Here is a 13,405-nt window from a genome sequence, read left to right as displayed (position 1 = left end):
TTTTTTCTTTCTTTTTTTTTTTTCCTTCTTTTTCCCTGTGGATGTTTTAACAGAACACCAACAAGGATGTGTTCATCTGAATGTCATGTGTTTGACGTGGATCTCTGGTATGAGCTGTGGAATGGAGTGGATGGGAGGCGGATGGCTGGATGTGCTCATTGCTTTGTTCCTGGCTGGATCAGCTGATCCTAGGGCTGATGAGAGATAAGGGGAGAGTCTGCCTCAACTTCTGTCTGCCTGCTTTTTGTCGTTGCACCATTGAGCTGCCAGGACTCCTGCTCTGCTAAGGTTTCTGTTAGTTCCTGCTGAAGCATCTTGGAGCTGCTGAAGCATCTTGGAGCTTCTGCAGCACAGCAATGTAGCGTGGCTCTGGAAATCCATGTGCAGCTGCTTCTCTCTGCCCTGGGGACGGCTCTGTGCTGTCAGTGACCGCAGCAGGATTCACTTAGCAGCGCGTGTTAATGGCACTGACCTATTGACATAATAAATTAGCCACGTGAACCCGAGACGTGGAAATGGCACCGATGCTTTTGAAGTGTGACGCGTTTTAGAGGATAATTGTTAACTACATTCAGTGTTGTTTTCATAACCTATCACGATGTCCTGGTAATTTGGCACCCCTGCAACTTAGAAATGTTTTATGCATTTGACTGTTGTCTTCTGCAGATGCCTAGAAGGTTCCCATTAGCAAAACGCAGTTTCCTGTTTCTGTCTTCATGACATCTAGAGAACGTAACTGCATAAAGTGAGAAGAAAAAGCCATTTGTACAGCCTGATCATCATAGGTCATGAAACAAGCAAAGCCTAGTAGAGCACTGGCGTAAAAGGCGACTTCTACTTTTCTCCCTTTGCTCCTCCGTATGCTCATTTGTAGAATAGCAAATTATGAACAAGAGCGTTATTTAATCCTTGCCTCTAGCAGTCATCTTTGTACGTACTGCGTGCAGCCCTGCTTGAGAGAATGCGAATCCCAAGTCTCATTTTGACAGAGATGAGAATTTTCACTTGATCACGCGGTCCCTCTGGTGCTCGCTGAGCGTCAAGCATTTGTGTCTTGTGGGATTTTAGGCTTCTCCATCTTCCTGGAAAATGTAGGAAAAGTGCTAAAATGTGGTGCTCGACATTCAGGGGCTAGGCAGCGTATTGATCCCCTCCGTACACAGATGTGTTTGGTGTGAGAACGCTGACCTAGAAGCGCCGTGAGTTAGTTTATTGGTTTTGACATTGGGATTCGTTAGCTGTGATTCAATTAGAAGCACGCTGATGGATGTGTTTGTGTGCTGGCCGTGGCGGCTGCTGGAGATTCAGAAGCTTACAATTCTAGTTGGGAAATGGTTTTGTGTGATCTTGGGTAAGATTTATATTGCTAGGCTAAAAGTGACATCGCTCTTGATTTGGTTTTTAATGGGTTTCTCTCTGTTTCCAGTTATATTTCTAATTAGGGTAATGCCTTGTTTCCCATGACAGTTTAAAAATATTGCAGTCTGTAAAAGAGAAGCTATCAAGATGATTGAGTAATGTTTTCTTTTTTGTTTGTTAGTTTGCAACCTTTCCTCCACCTTAATTGGAGATGTAGACCTACTAGTCGGCAGGAGTGATGCCTGTGTTTGCATAGGTTACAGAGCAGCAGGTCCTATGCGTTCTTCTATCAGTATTTCCTGGGGCTGTTTCCATTCACACCCAACGTGTACAAACTGGCTCTCAACCACCCAGCCACTCTTATTCCCATCCTAGCTGGAAGAGACAACACCTCGCCCCTCTTCTATGTGAATCTCAGCTTTTCGGGTGTGAGATCTACCCCTCGCTGTCCTGCCCCGCTGCCTTCCCATCCAGGCAAACCACCTGCCCTCTCAGCTGGGGTAGGGCAGCAGCGTTTTTTCCAGCCCCAAAGGTTTCCTGCCATTTGGAACTGAGGTTTATGGTGCAAGGGATGGGTATCTGAGTAACCTGTAGCAGACTTTGGGAGCCTGGGAGTCCTAGTTAGGAACATGGTTGTAGTCTAAGATGATCCAAAGCTGTCTGCAATGGCAAGAATGCAGAAGAGATCTGGAATTGGTGTTCAGTAGTCATTAGAACTTGCTCTTTGAGAGGAGGATGGATCCGAGTGTGCCACCATTGTGGAAGGTGTTCAAGCAGTCTGGGGTGGGGGCTGAATCCAAGCCTGTCTGCATGGCTCAGACAGCTCTGGGGTCCCAGAGGCAGGCTGCAGTGTGCTTACCTCTCTGTGCATAATCCAGCGTGGCTGAGTGCAGCTGCCACCACGGCCTGCCTGTGGTTTTTTTGGAGCATGACTTCAGTTGTGCTTTGGCCCGAGGTGTGCTGCTGCTGTGTGCGTAGATACCTCTGGAGGTATTGGGAGGAGGGTTTGGAGCTTCGAGATATGACAGGGGACAATGTTCCCTTTGTGCTGAGCATCTCTGATATGCTGCAGTGATAGAGGAGGTTAGAACGCTGCTGAATCTGCAATGCTTGCCAGAAAATTCTGAGCTTGCAGTTGAATACCTGTTTGTGAGCCCAGGGTGGTGATGTGCTTTGGTTGCATCAGATGTGGGGCTGAGGGTATGTGACAAGTCATGCATTCTGGCTGTCAGCTCCTGAAATGGCTTGACAGTTGCAAATGGTTCAAGGCTACAGCTGTGGCTGTTGCTTTATCAAACAGCTTGTCTTATAGGAATGATAGCATTAGATACTAATTGCTTAATTGTGGGAAACCTTGTTTGCATTTCTAGAAAACCTTTTGCTATGAAAGGGACCAAGGAATGTTTTCTGGATGTGATTCTGGGCAGTGTGCTCTAGGTGACCCTGCTTGAAGCAGAATGGTTGCACTTAATGATCCCAAGGGGTCCTTCCAACCTCAACCATTCCGTGGTTCTGTGATGAGCTGCTTATTCTGTATCTGCATGTGGATGAAGTTTAGCACCTTTCTTTGAAATAGGTTATAGGGCCAGATGGGACTTTTGGTCTGATTTCTAATCAGGCATATTTATTAAAGCTTCTGCTTCCAGCTTGTGAGAGTTTATTGGTATCTCAGTGTAGTGAAGACATCTTTCATGGCTGAAGCAGGCTAGATATCCCTTGAAGAAAAGCTCAAGGTTCCTTAGCCTTTTTTTTTTTTTTTTTTGTCTATTGACATCTTTAGGGTGTCCAGCATGGCCCAAACAGAGAAGAAAGGTGGGCTGCTCCGGAAATCCTCAGCCTCCAAGAAGCCACTGAAGGAGAAAGTTGTGTTGATGTATGATGAGATTTTCACGGTAAGGACCTGGGCACTTCTTCTGGTAAATTTTATGTAGTTTGGGCTGAGGGCTCTGCCTGCTGGATTCTTTTCCCAAGGTAAATGTTGCACAGCATAGGCACGCACTTCAAGTTCTCCTGCTGTCACGCAGAACTCTGTAATCTGCTCTCTTCCTTAATGTCAATTTATCCTGATGTCTGCCAGGACCATTTGTCATCTGCATGACATCACGGCTCTTCAAGCGTTTCTCAAAAAGTAATCCAGAAAATATACAGAAGCATCTCAAATGAGAGCTGCTTCTGTTTGCTATTCTATTTCTGGGAATCTTTGTAGAGAGTACGGTGTACTGTTAGACCACTTAGTCATCCAGTGGCTCTGACCTACTTGTGATAGTGATTTTGTTCAAATTCTGCCTGAATGATTTGTTTTTGTTTGCTCTCATTGGCTGTTCTTTTCTCCTTCAGACAGAGGACCCCAGTAAAAGCAACCCTAGGTTCTGGGAGGAGCTGTTTCTCATGAAGGTAACAGGAACTGAACGTCCTCTGATTTGCTGCTGCTGTTCTGCCTATGAGATAGCAGACTGTCAGTGCAAAGACTTGCTTTGCTAAGGTGTCAGCAGTTGTGTAACATGCATGATCTGCTCCTTAACCTGACAGGTCAACCTGGAATATCTAGAAGGCAAGCTGGAGGCTCTGGATGGGGAAGAGTTGATGAAGATAAAAGATAACATCAACTGCTTGTTTCAGCACTGCATCCAGGCACTGGGTGAGGAGCACCCAATCAGAGTGGTCAATGCGCTACAGGTACCATAGCTGAGAGATGGGAAATGCTCTCTCCTGCTTCTGATGAGGCAATATGTTTGCCTCTTGTGTCAAGCATCTTGTTCATACTACTTTAGCTGTGAAGAGAAATGACGTCTACAGAGCAGTTGCAACTCCTGGTTGACAGAGGTTACACGTTCTCATAGTCTCTTAGTGTTTGAGGAACAATAGCTTGTTCCAAAATTCAATAGGATCTGGTGTTGCAGAATGAAATAGATGGCAATGGAGGGGGCAGGAGGGGCTTGTTCTCAGTACAAGCTGTCAGTTTGGGGGCTGAAGAATACTTTGTGTAGCTTTGTCTGTCTTCTCCTTTTTCCTCCATTTTGCCCTCCTTTTTAAGTTTCCTTGTGGGCCAAAAATAAAATAAAGCAGTGGAGAATTTGATGTCAAATTTACATAGGGGACTGTCCCTGCTGGACGCTTCCTAGTTGGAAGCTGTGAAGAATCATTACCCAGAACTAGAAGCTGCTGTTCCTTGCCAGCGCTTGCCCTGAATGGAAGACTGTCGTCTTCAGTCTTGACATTTGCTGTTATTAGTTCCCAAGCTGACTCTTGACAGTTTGGTGAACACACTTATCCCAGCTTCTCTCAACTGTAGGAGTGCAGAATATAAATTTCGGATTTGGGAAGTCTGTAAGAGGCATTGGACAGGAAAAATGTGGACAAATAGATTCTTCTCTATTTGTTTTCTTTTCTGATTTCTCAGAATCCAGTGAATATTCCTTAGAAACAACAGAGGTAGAGGATACATAGCAAATACAGCCCCTTCTAGGCTGATGCTATTTGTATAAATATCTGTGTTTTGCTAACGCTCTGAAAGGTCTCTAGGGCAGGTTTTGTTGTGGAGTTGTAGGTGTTGCCTTACATCTTGTCCTATGAATTTTACCTTTGCAGACTTTGTGTGCATTGATTCGGGGTGTCCATCAGAAGAACAAATCTACTTCTGGGTTTGACATCATCAACATGCTCGTGGGATTTGATAAGGCGGAGCTTTGTATGAAGGTGAGGCCTTGCCTATGTAGAGAAACGGTCTGCACAGCAGCCGTGTTGCAGGGGCAGTGTTTTGTAGACAGGTGTGTATACAAAAACCTCCCATGCATCTAGGCAGAACTTGGAGAAATGATTGTGATGTTATGCCTGCAGTCAAGAAATGTAGTTGACATAAATCAGAAGTGAGAAGCAATGGTGTTAATATAGTCTGCAGTACATAGCTGCTATGTCCCAGCTTAAACCAGGACGTAGCTCAATTGCTGATTTTGGAATAACATGACTTTGTGTTGCTACTCTTGAATCTCAAATTTATAAGAAATGTTTTAAGTAGTATTAAATATTAGTTTGAAATTGTATGACTGTTTTCTTTTAGAATCTGATGGAGAGCTTGGACTCGCTCCTCTGTGCAGAAGGTTCTGAAAGCCTAAAGAGCTTGTGTCTGAAGCTACTTCTCTGCTTGGTGACGGTAAATCTAGGCTCTGCTTTTTCACCCTCTGCCTCCAGCGCAGCAGACGTTTTCAGTTGCTGATAGTGCTGTCATGCAGCTGTCTTGCATCAATCTGCAGAGGAAGTGGGGAGCTCGGTCCATGGGTTGTGTTTTTTGCCAGAGATGGCAGGGGTAGAAGACGGGGCAGGTTTCCCTTTGTGTCTGGCTGTAGTGCTTGGCACACCCTTGACTTGCTGACTAAGTGAGAGATTCTGAATAAATGTGTCAATCTGGTAGTGTAACTCTGCTGTTTCTGCTGTCTGCCAGAGGCAGCTAGAGCATCATGAGAGGCTTCGGGTGAGATTTTAACTTGTGTTTGTACTTAGGTGACAGATAACATAAGCCAGAACACCATCCTGGAGTACGTGATGATTAACAGCATATTTGAAGCTATATTACAGGTAAGTTTTTTTTCCATCTGCTGCAAGGGTTCTTTTTCCATGTATTCCTTTTCAGTCTTATGTTTGCTTTTCAGCCTTTTCAGTGCAGCGTAAGTAACTGGCACTGTGTGGTGCTTTCATTCGTAGCACAGCAAATAGGTAAAAAAAAATAATTAGATTAAATGAACTAGATTCTATTTATTTATTTAATTATGACTCTTTGCTTCAGTCTGCTGTTCTTAGTCACCGCTGAGTATTTAAGGTGTTTTCACTTCAGATATCTGTCCTTAGAAGCTGAATGGATTTATGGGCTAATTTCACAGAGGCTTCCTTTACTGGATGAACTTGATTCAAAAGGCAGTCTGGATGTATGGAGTTTTTTTTCTGTTCTGTGATAAATTATACTTTTTACAAGTGAAGCTCAATTTGGGGAAACAGAAAATGTCATTGATGCCCTGAGATGTCCAGTGATGTTGAGAAATATATTTGCTTTTTATGCCCAGAAGGCCTGTATACATTCTGCCTGTGACAAGCGAGTTTCTCTCTGTGCAACATTTCTTGGAAGCACTGACACTCCCTAAGTCATAAATATCTCTTTCAGTTAGGATATATTTTGCTCTTGTACATGCATTTTACTGCCATGTGTGTTCCCAGAGTCCTGCAAGCTTCCTGAAGCGGGCCTGAAAAGAATAATGCAAGTCTTTCTTTATTTCAGATTCTGTCCAGCCCACTTAGTCGCAGGGAACACGGCTATGATGCTGTTGTCCTGCTTGCTTTGCTGGTCAACTACAGGAAGTATGAAGTAAGTATTCTACCGGGTAACAGAAATATCTCTCGTCTCTGTTGTTTTATACTGGCCTCTGGGTTATTAAGAAGGCCTACAGTACAGTTTTTAGCAGTACAGACTGTAGCTTTTATCAATGTATCAACACACAACTACAGAAACTTTGCAAGGCAGTCCTATTATGCTAACCGTATCTGTCTCCGATGTATGTGTAGGATTCAATGTATCTAATGTACAGATTGTTTTGTGCATGGATGAGAAACTGCCTAGGAGATGCTCATTTCCTTTTTGAAAGTATTTTAGGGAAGGTCCCCTTGTAAGAGTTTGTGTTGTGCAGACCTTGCGTGCTTGCCTCTTGATGTGTGTCACTGCTTATATATAATCTCCAAAGTAAAATTAGTTGTCAGTCACCTTGGGCTTCAGACTGAATTTGTGATTCAGAACCTGACTAGCAGACTGAGAGAATGTAGATCCCCAGAAGACGTGCTGAAGATGTGACTAAAGAATGAACTGAAACATCAGAGCAGTAGCGTTTCCAGGAGAAATCTGACTTCTCCTTTGCCTGATGCTTCTCTGAGAAGCTTTGTTCATCCTTATTTTTATAAACTGGTTGTGTTACTTTGTGACATATTCTAACATCCCCCCCCCCTTTTTTTTTTTGCTCTGCTTGTCACCTTGAAAAAGAAATGTTTCAAATGTCAAAAAACACCAGGTTAGGGTTTGCTTTCCTTTGCAGGAGGAGTGTTGTTTGAATGATCAGTCTTCATTTATTCCTTACCATACCCCTCACAATTAGCAGTATTTTACGCTGAGTAGATGACAGGTAGAAAATCTGGAGAAGTTCTGGAATATCCTCCCCTCGGTTGAGAAACTGGGAGGGGGAACCTGTGTGATTTTGTAATTGAGCTTGCTTTGAATTATGAGTAGACATAAAGAAAAGGTAAAGGCAGAGAGTATGCTCAGTGACAAGGCAATTCCTGTTAATTTCCCATTCCTATGGATGTTGTCTGAATCCAGAACTACAGGCTGTTCAATCTGTGCCATGGTTGCATGGAGCAGGAGCATGCAGTTTGGTTTTGGTATAGGGCCATGAGAAGAATCTGGTGGGTAGAGTTACTGATGAGGACAGAGTGGGAAGACCAGGGCTCTCACTGCAGCTGGAAAACTGAATTGAAAGTTGGGTTGCTACATCTACCCAAGGTCTTACCTAGTTAAATTGTGTCCTCTGAGCAAAGTAGCTTCTTTCCTCATTAATGATAGCATATTCATTTATGCATTCAGGTCAAAACAGGTAGACCTGTCTAGTCCCATCCCCGAGACGTTCCCTGTGTGCCATAGTTTGTGTCCTTAGTAAGGCAGAGTGCTGTGAGTAAGAAAGAGTTGTCCTCTGCTCTTTACAGTAACCTTTTTGAGGTGCGTAAAATTGGGGCCCATTGCTGCTGAAACATTGTTCTAGATGACTTCAAAATGGACAACCAAAGCAACTCATGGTTTGTGCTGATGTTTACAAAAGAAACCAAAATGACAACAGACCAACCCAACCTAAGACAGATGTGGAGTGAGGGGAAAAAATCAGCTTGAGTATTTTATCTGATAAGGTTGAAACCAACTCAGCTAAGGGTTTTGTGTGACAGTTGCCTGACACCACCTATTAGAAGTGTCACACACCACAAGCAATGCCTGTAATAATACCATCATAACTGCCATGAAGTGGAGTAGCCATCTTTGATTCTCTACTCTTTGCCCCCTAAGGTCATGTTGCTGGTTGTCAGTGTATTGTAGCGTGTTTTTGTGCCTCGAATCCTTTGGGGTTCTCTTTTTAGTTAACTGTGCTGCTATGGATGGGTTTTTTTTGTTGTTGTTCTGGACTTTGTTGATGCTAGATTGTTGTTCCAGCTGCTTAAGCAAATCTAATTAGGCTGGAAATTCATTAGTTGTTTGTGATTTTGTGCTTGTCTTTAGTGGGAATACTGGAGTGTTTTGTATGAATGTGTTCTTTCATATTTTTAGGATGTGAATTTTCTGGTTTCCCTTCCAATTGCCTGGGGAATATCTTTCCATGTCCTCATTACCAGTGTAGCTGTCATCTTGATTTGCTCAGTAACTTCAGTTCTAGAATTAAAAATTTTGTATCTTTACATGGAACTTTTAACAAGATGTCACTGATCTGAAACCTAATCATTCTCAAAATTTGTTACGACTATTGCTATGCTTACTCCTCAGCTGTATTTTTTTGGTTTAATAATCCTAGTCCTGATTTCAGAGAAAATATTTCTACCTTGATGCTATGTGAGAGAAACATAAAAGGAGAATTAAATAGTTGACTACTTCGGGAAACGGTGAAGCTAACTGCTCAAAAGGATGCCAAGCAGAGCAAACACTGCAACACAAAGTATTCACTGTGTCTTTTCTCAACATTGTAAGGGATGGCTGCTAGAACAGCAACTTGAATTCAAGCAGTGACTTTTAAGTAGACTTCTAAGTAGATAGATTTGTAGATAGTATCTAGGTGCAAAGTTCTTTGCCTCATGTTCAACCCAGTAGAATTGCTTATCGTGTCCCTCAGTAGACAGAACTGAAAGAAATGATTGAAAACATGGGTTTTGGTTTTTTCTTTTTTTTTCTTTATGTACTTATCTGTCTGCATATAGAGTATCAGACAGCCCTTCATGTTTAGTTGCCTTGATATAGTCCCCAGCAGTTGCTGAAGAGACTTAAAAGTAATAGAGTCATGAAATTATTTTTTTTTTTAAAAAAAAAAGAGTCCTCTCAGAACTTGAATGATTTTAAATGTATCTCTTTAACGAAAGGAGTCATTTTTCAAGCTCCAATTCCCTGCAAGATGCTTTGCCTGCAGAGGAGATGGCCTCATCAGCGCTGGCAGCAAAGCTGCTGAATCATCCCTAATGAATGTTCAGGGGGAAAATCCTGCGAGGGATAATCAAGTGGACTCTGGCCTTCATTTGTGTTACAGACATGAAAAAAAGTTAAGCATCTAACTAGGGATTATATATGGGTAGTTTGATTTTTTTTTTTTTTCTGCTTTATTTTCTTACCAAAAATTTGCTTCCCATGGGGTTGTGCCACAGCTTGAGATACATAAGAGTTTCAGGAGATATCAAGCTCCCTCTGCCACATCTGCGTGCTTCTTCACGTAGCTCTCGCTTTGTATGGCATGCCTTGCTTGGCAATTGTGTTTCTGATCTGGTTTTAACTGGCTTATCTTTTGGAAATTACTGGGTAATCACCTCCTCCAGCTTCCACCTTCATTTCTTTGAGCTTGTTGGTATCTAATGGTGGGTAGCTCAGAGAGGACATATTGAGTATTCCTGGGTTCCAGGAGTTTGTGTCTGTACCTTATCACTGAGGAGAAGACCTTAATGCAATAGTATTTACTCTCTGATGGCAGCGTGTTCTCTGAAAAGATGAGGATCATATTTTTGTTTTCTTTCTGGAGGCAGTTGGAGGCAGAAGCTGGTTCTAAGTTTGTGTCACCCCTTCATTGACACGCTCTTGAGTTTTCAAGGTGCTTATCAGCCCTTCTTCAAGCCTGTTGTGTGTTTCCATGCGTTGGTGATTGGCAGGTGAAATTTAGACTTCCAGACGTTTTGCAGTAGTTCCCAGTGAGAAGAATGCTAAGGAAACTGAGATAACAGGATAGGAAGCAGGCAAGGAATATGGAGGGGACTTAGGGGTGCATGTACAACTCGTAGGTTGTACATATCTGTACATATACATTCTGTGATGGTATGGAATCTATGTTGAGGCCTCAGGGCGGCCTGTTTGCATTGGTCAGTGCAGTATCTCCCAGTTTGCTTATCTGGGGATTTGGATAACCCCATTGCCCCTAATCCACCACAGATCTGCTGTCTGTTGTCTGGAAAAACGTCATCGCCTTTATTGGTCACGAATCACGGGTTGACCGATCTTCTGTGTGAGCTGTGGGATGGAGAGGCTTGGCCTGAGTTTCTCTTCATGGTATAATGAGAACAACATCATGATCAAAAGTACCAAAAATAAGAGACATTTGAAAGAATGAATTTGAAGCTATATTTTAACTACAACATTTTGAATTTTGCTTCTGCTTTATTGACACAGACTAAATGGCAGAAGGTCATGGTTGCACAGAAAGAAGCATATATTGTTAGTCGATAGAGGCTGGAGGAGAGGCTCCTAGGAAATGTCTTCGCGTGCTTGGTGCGCAGATGGGTTCTGTGTGAGTTTTGTGTCATTTTCTCAGGCAGCAGATAGTGCAGGCTGTGACAGACTGATTGAGCTTTGAGATGTTCTGATCAGTTTCTTCCCTGGACCAAAGAGAAAATCTGATTCTCCCAAAGCACAGAATAATTGTGAGTGTGTTGTTTTCTGATCAGCCTGATTTTTAGCCTGCTGTTAAGCCTTGAGCTTAACAGTCAGATAACTGCATAACTTGTAAGGCTCTATCTGATGCATGCTTTGTGCTTTGCTCATCCCATCTGCTTTGGACTTACTGCACAGACAGAATCTTTTCTTCTCTGTCCTACTTCCAAGTCAACGTTGTTAACTTTGCACTGACACGAAGAAAAACAAATGTACATTGCTAATCTAAAATGCTCCCTAAATTATTAAGCCTTATCTTTATAGATGGAGCCTGTGTGCTTTGTTCAGCTTAGTTCAAGGAATTTATATTCTCCAGAGACTTCTGGCTCTCAGTGGTATAAGCTGTTAAGTGTTGAGCTCTAACCCTGCAGCAGACGAGTCTGTAATGTTGTCATGCCTTCCTGAGTCCTCCTTTCTTTAAGCGATCTTTGTGAGGTGTTGCAGAGAGAGATATCAGAATAGTGATGTTGAGTCCCAGCTTCATTGCTTGTGCCTGCTGCGTGTGCGTGTCACTGATAACAGGCTGTCAGGACAGCTGTTCCACTTCCAGGGATGGCAGTCCAGCGAGCGTAGACTCCATCTCTTCTCAGTGAAATCAACAGCCTGTCTGGCTGAGCAGGTAAAGAGAAAGTGTCCCGAGCATAGCGGCCATCCCATGCAATGTGACTGCTGGTGCTTTGTGTGCGTTCTGCTTTGTGAGAAGGGAGGGAAATTCTTCCCTGGTGGGTGGGTAACCTTTGAAAGATAATAGCGGTGGTTTCTTTTTCTGTGAAGGCTGAACTTAAAACCACTTTGCTTTCTTTCTTTTCCCATGCTGCTGAGTAGTCAGTGAATCCTTACATTGTGAAGCTCTCTATTGTAGATGATGAGGCCACGCTCAACGTGAGTATTTGACTTAATTACTTGGTGCTCGTGGGGATGCAATCTTGGTGTCTGGTGCAAAGAGGGTCTGGGAGCAGTGCTGCTGCAAAGAACTCCAGTGTAGTGGGTTCCGTCTATCTGTAGTGGGCCCTAACTGCACCCCTGTAGTATGTTAGGTAACTCCAGATTTGGACAGTTTGATCGTGATTGGGGTGGTTAAAAAACTAGGTAGCGGAGAACATGCTAAGGTTGGACTATTGGACATTTGTCAAATGCCTGTATGTTCCTTGCTGCTGCTTACCAAAGATGGCTTTTGCCAAAGGACGTCTGCTCTGGAGTGCTGTGTTACTCAATTTTTACTAGTCCACAACTCATTTACTGTAGCTCATTGGAACCCAAATCAAGAGTCCCCAGTCGTACTTTACATTGTAGATGCTGCCTAAGTTCTGTATTTAAGCCTTGATGCAAAGTGTCGGTGCACTACTAGCTAGGAGAGATGTGGTCTTGAAAACTTTCCTTTAGTCATGAAGCAAAAGCAAACTCCGTGCTAACTAAAGGATGAGAACAACTATTTTGAGTTAATTTAAACTTAATTTTTTTTTTAATTTAAAATAAAAAAATTTGTCAGAGAAGGATGGCCAGTAACTGGGGAGTGATGGAGGCTGTTTACAAGAAATGACAAGGTCATTAGTGTTTATGGCCTTTGTTTTGAACCTTTGGCTATCTTTCCTCTAACACCAGCTTCCTTCTGGAGTTGTTGCCACTTTGTTGAGTTTTCTTGAGTGAGTAAGGTATGTCTGGTGGCCCAAGGTGAATTAACTTTCCCCTCTGAACTTACGTAAATAGATATTCAACTTTAAATTTTGGTGCCTTGTTTGTTTAGATTGTGCCTTTGTTGTATAAGTGTATCTTATTAATTCAAACTGCTGCAGGGGAAATTCTTAGTATCATATGTTGGGGGCAGGGGTGCTACGTGTGTTCAGCGTTTGTTTTCCTGCCTTACAATTTGTAACATAAACTGTTTTTAAACTCTCCTTGCAGGGAATGGGACTTGTAATTGCCCAGGCTTTATCAGAGTACAACAGGTAAAACATGAGTGTCTCTTGTTTTCAAATTCATGTTGGTTGCATTCCATTTCAGCAAACTTTTTTGAGTTAGCTTGTTTGTCTCTTAACAGTCCTGATGCAGCTGGAAGGGCAGGGAATAGTTTTATGCTTTGAGGCACTTCTGCTCAGTTGTTGTCACTGCAAGTATAAATGCATCTTAACCAGCTGTGCTGATGTGCTTCAGGAGGGATCTTGCTGAAGGGGAAGATTTCTATTTTATGTTTTTACCGTCATGGATTTTACCTCTGTATGAACTTTGTGTAAAATCTTACCTCTGGGGGGAAAACGTAAATGATTTGCTGGGTCCTTCTCTTGTTTAACTGAAACCTGATCTCCAAACAAATGTATCCAGGGCTGTTCATATGCCAGATCAGAGGTGGTCAGG

At 42.8% G+C, this 13,405-nt stretch overlaps 1 protein-coding gene across 5 annotated transcripts in view; it reads left to right on the top strand.

Moving 5' to 3' along the window:
- C5H10orf76 (chromosome 5 C10orf76 homolog) overlaps nt 1-13,405 on the top strand; it is a 108,676-nt gene that overhangs the window by 3,125 nt on the left and 92,146 nt on the right. For all 5 annotated transcript variants that reach the window (XM_021400553.1, XM_021400551.1, XM_021400554.1 and 2 more), the window contains exons 2-10: nt 3,140-3,251; nt 3,697-3,753; nt 3,889-4,035; nt 4,948-5,055; nt 5,417-5,509; nt 5,857-5,931; nt 6,626-6,712; nt 11,879-11,935; nt 12,956-12,999. In XM_021400553.1, the coding sequence (XP_021256228.1) occupies nt 3,150-3,251; nt 3,697-3,753; nt 3,889-4,035; nt 4,948-5,055; nt 5,417-5,509; nt 5,857-5,931; nt 6,626-6,712; nt 11,879-11,935; nt 12,956-12,999 (770 nt within the window). In that variant the 5' untranslated portion in view covers nt 3,140-3,149. The remainder of the gene's footprint in view (nt 1-3,139; nt 3,252-3,696; nt 3,754-3,888; nt 4,036-4,947; nt 5,056-5,416; nt 5,510-5,856; nt 5,932-6,625; nt 6,713-11,878; nt 11,936-12,955; nt 13,000-13,405) is intronic.

Source organism: Numida meleagris, chromosome 5 (genome assembly GCF_002078875.1).
Source record: "Numida meleagris isolate 19003 breed g44 Domestic line chromosome 5, NumMel1.0, whole genome shotgun sequence".
Taxonomy (NCBI): Eukaryota; Metazoa; Chordata; class Aves; order Galliformes; family Numididae; genus Numida; species Numida meleagris.
The sequence above is the reverse complement of the archived record's forward strand: the minus strand, read 5'-3'. Positions and strand labels throughout refer to the sequence as shown.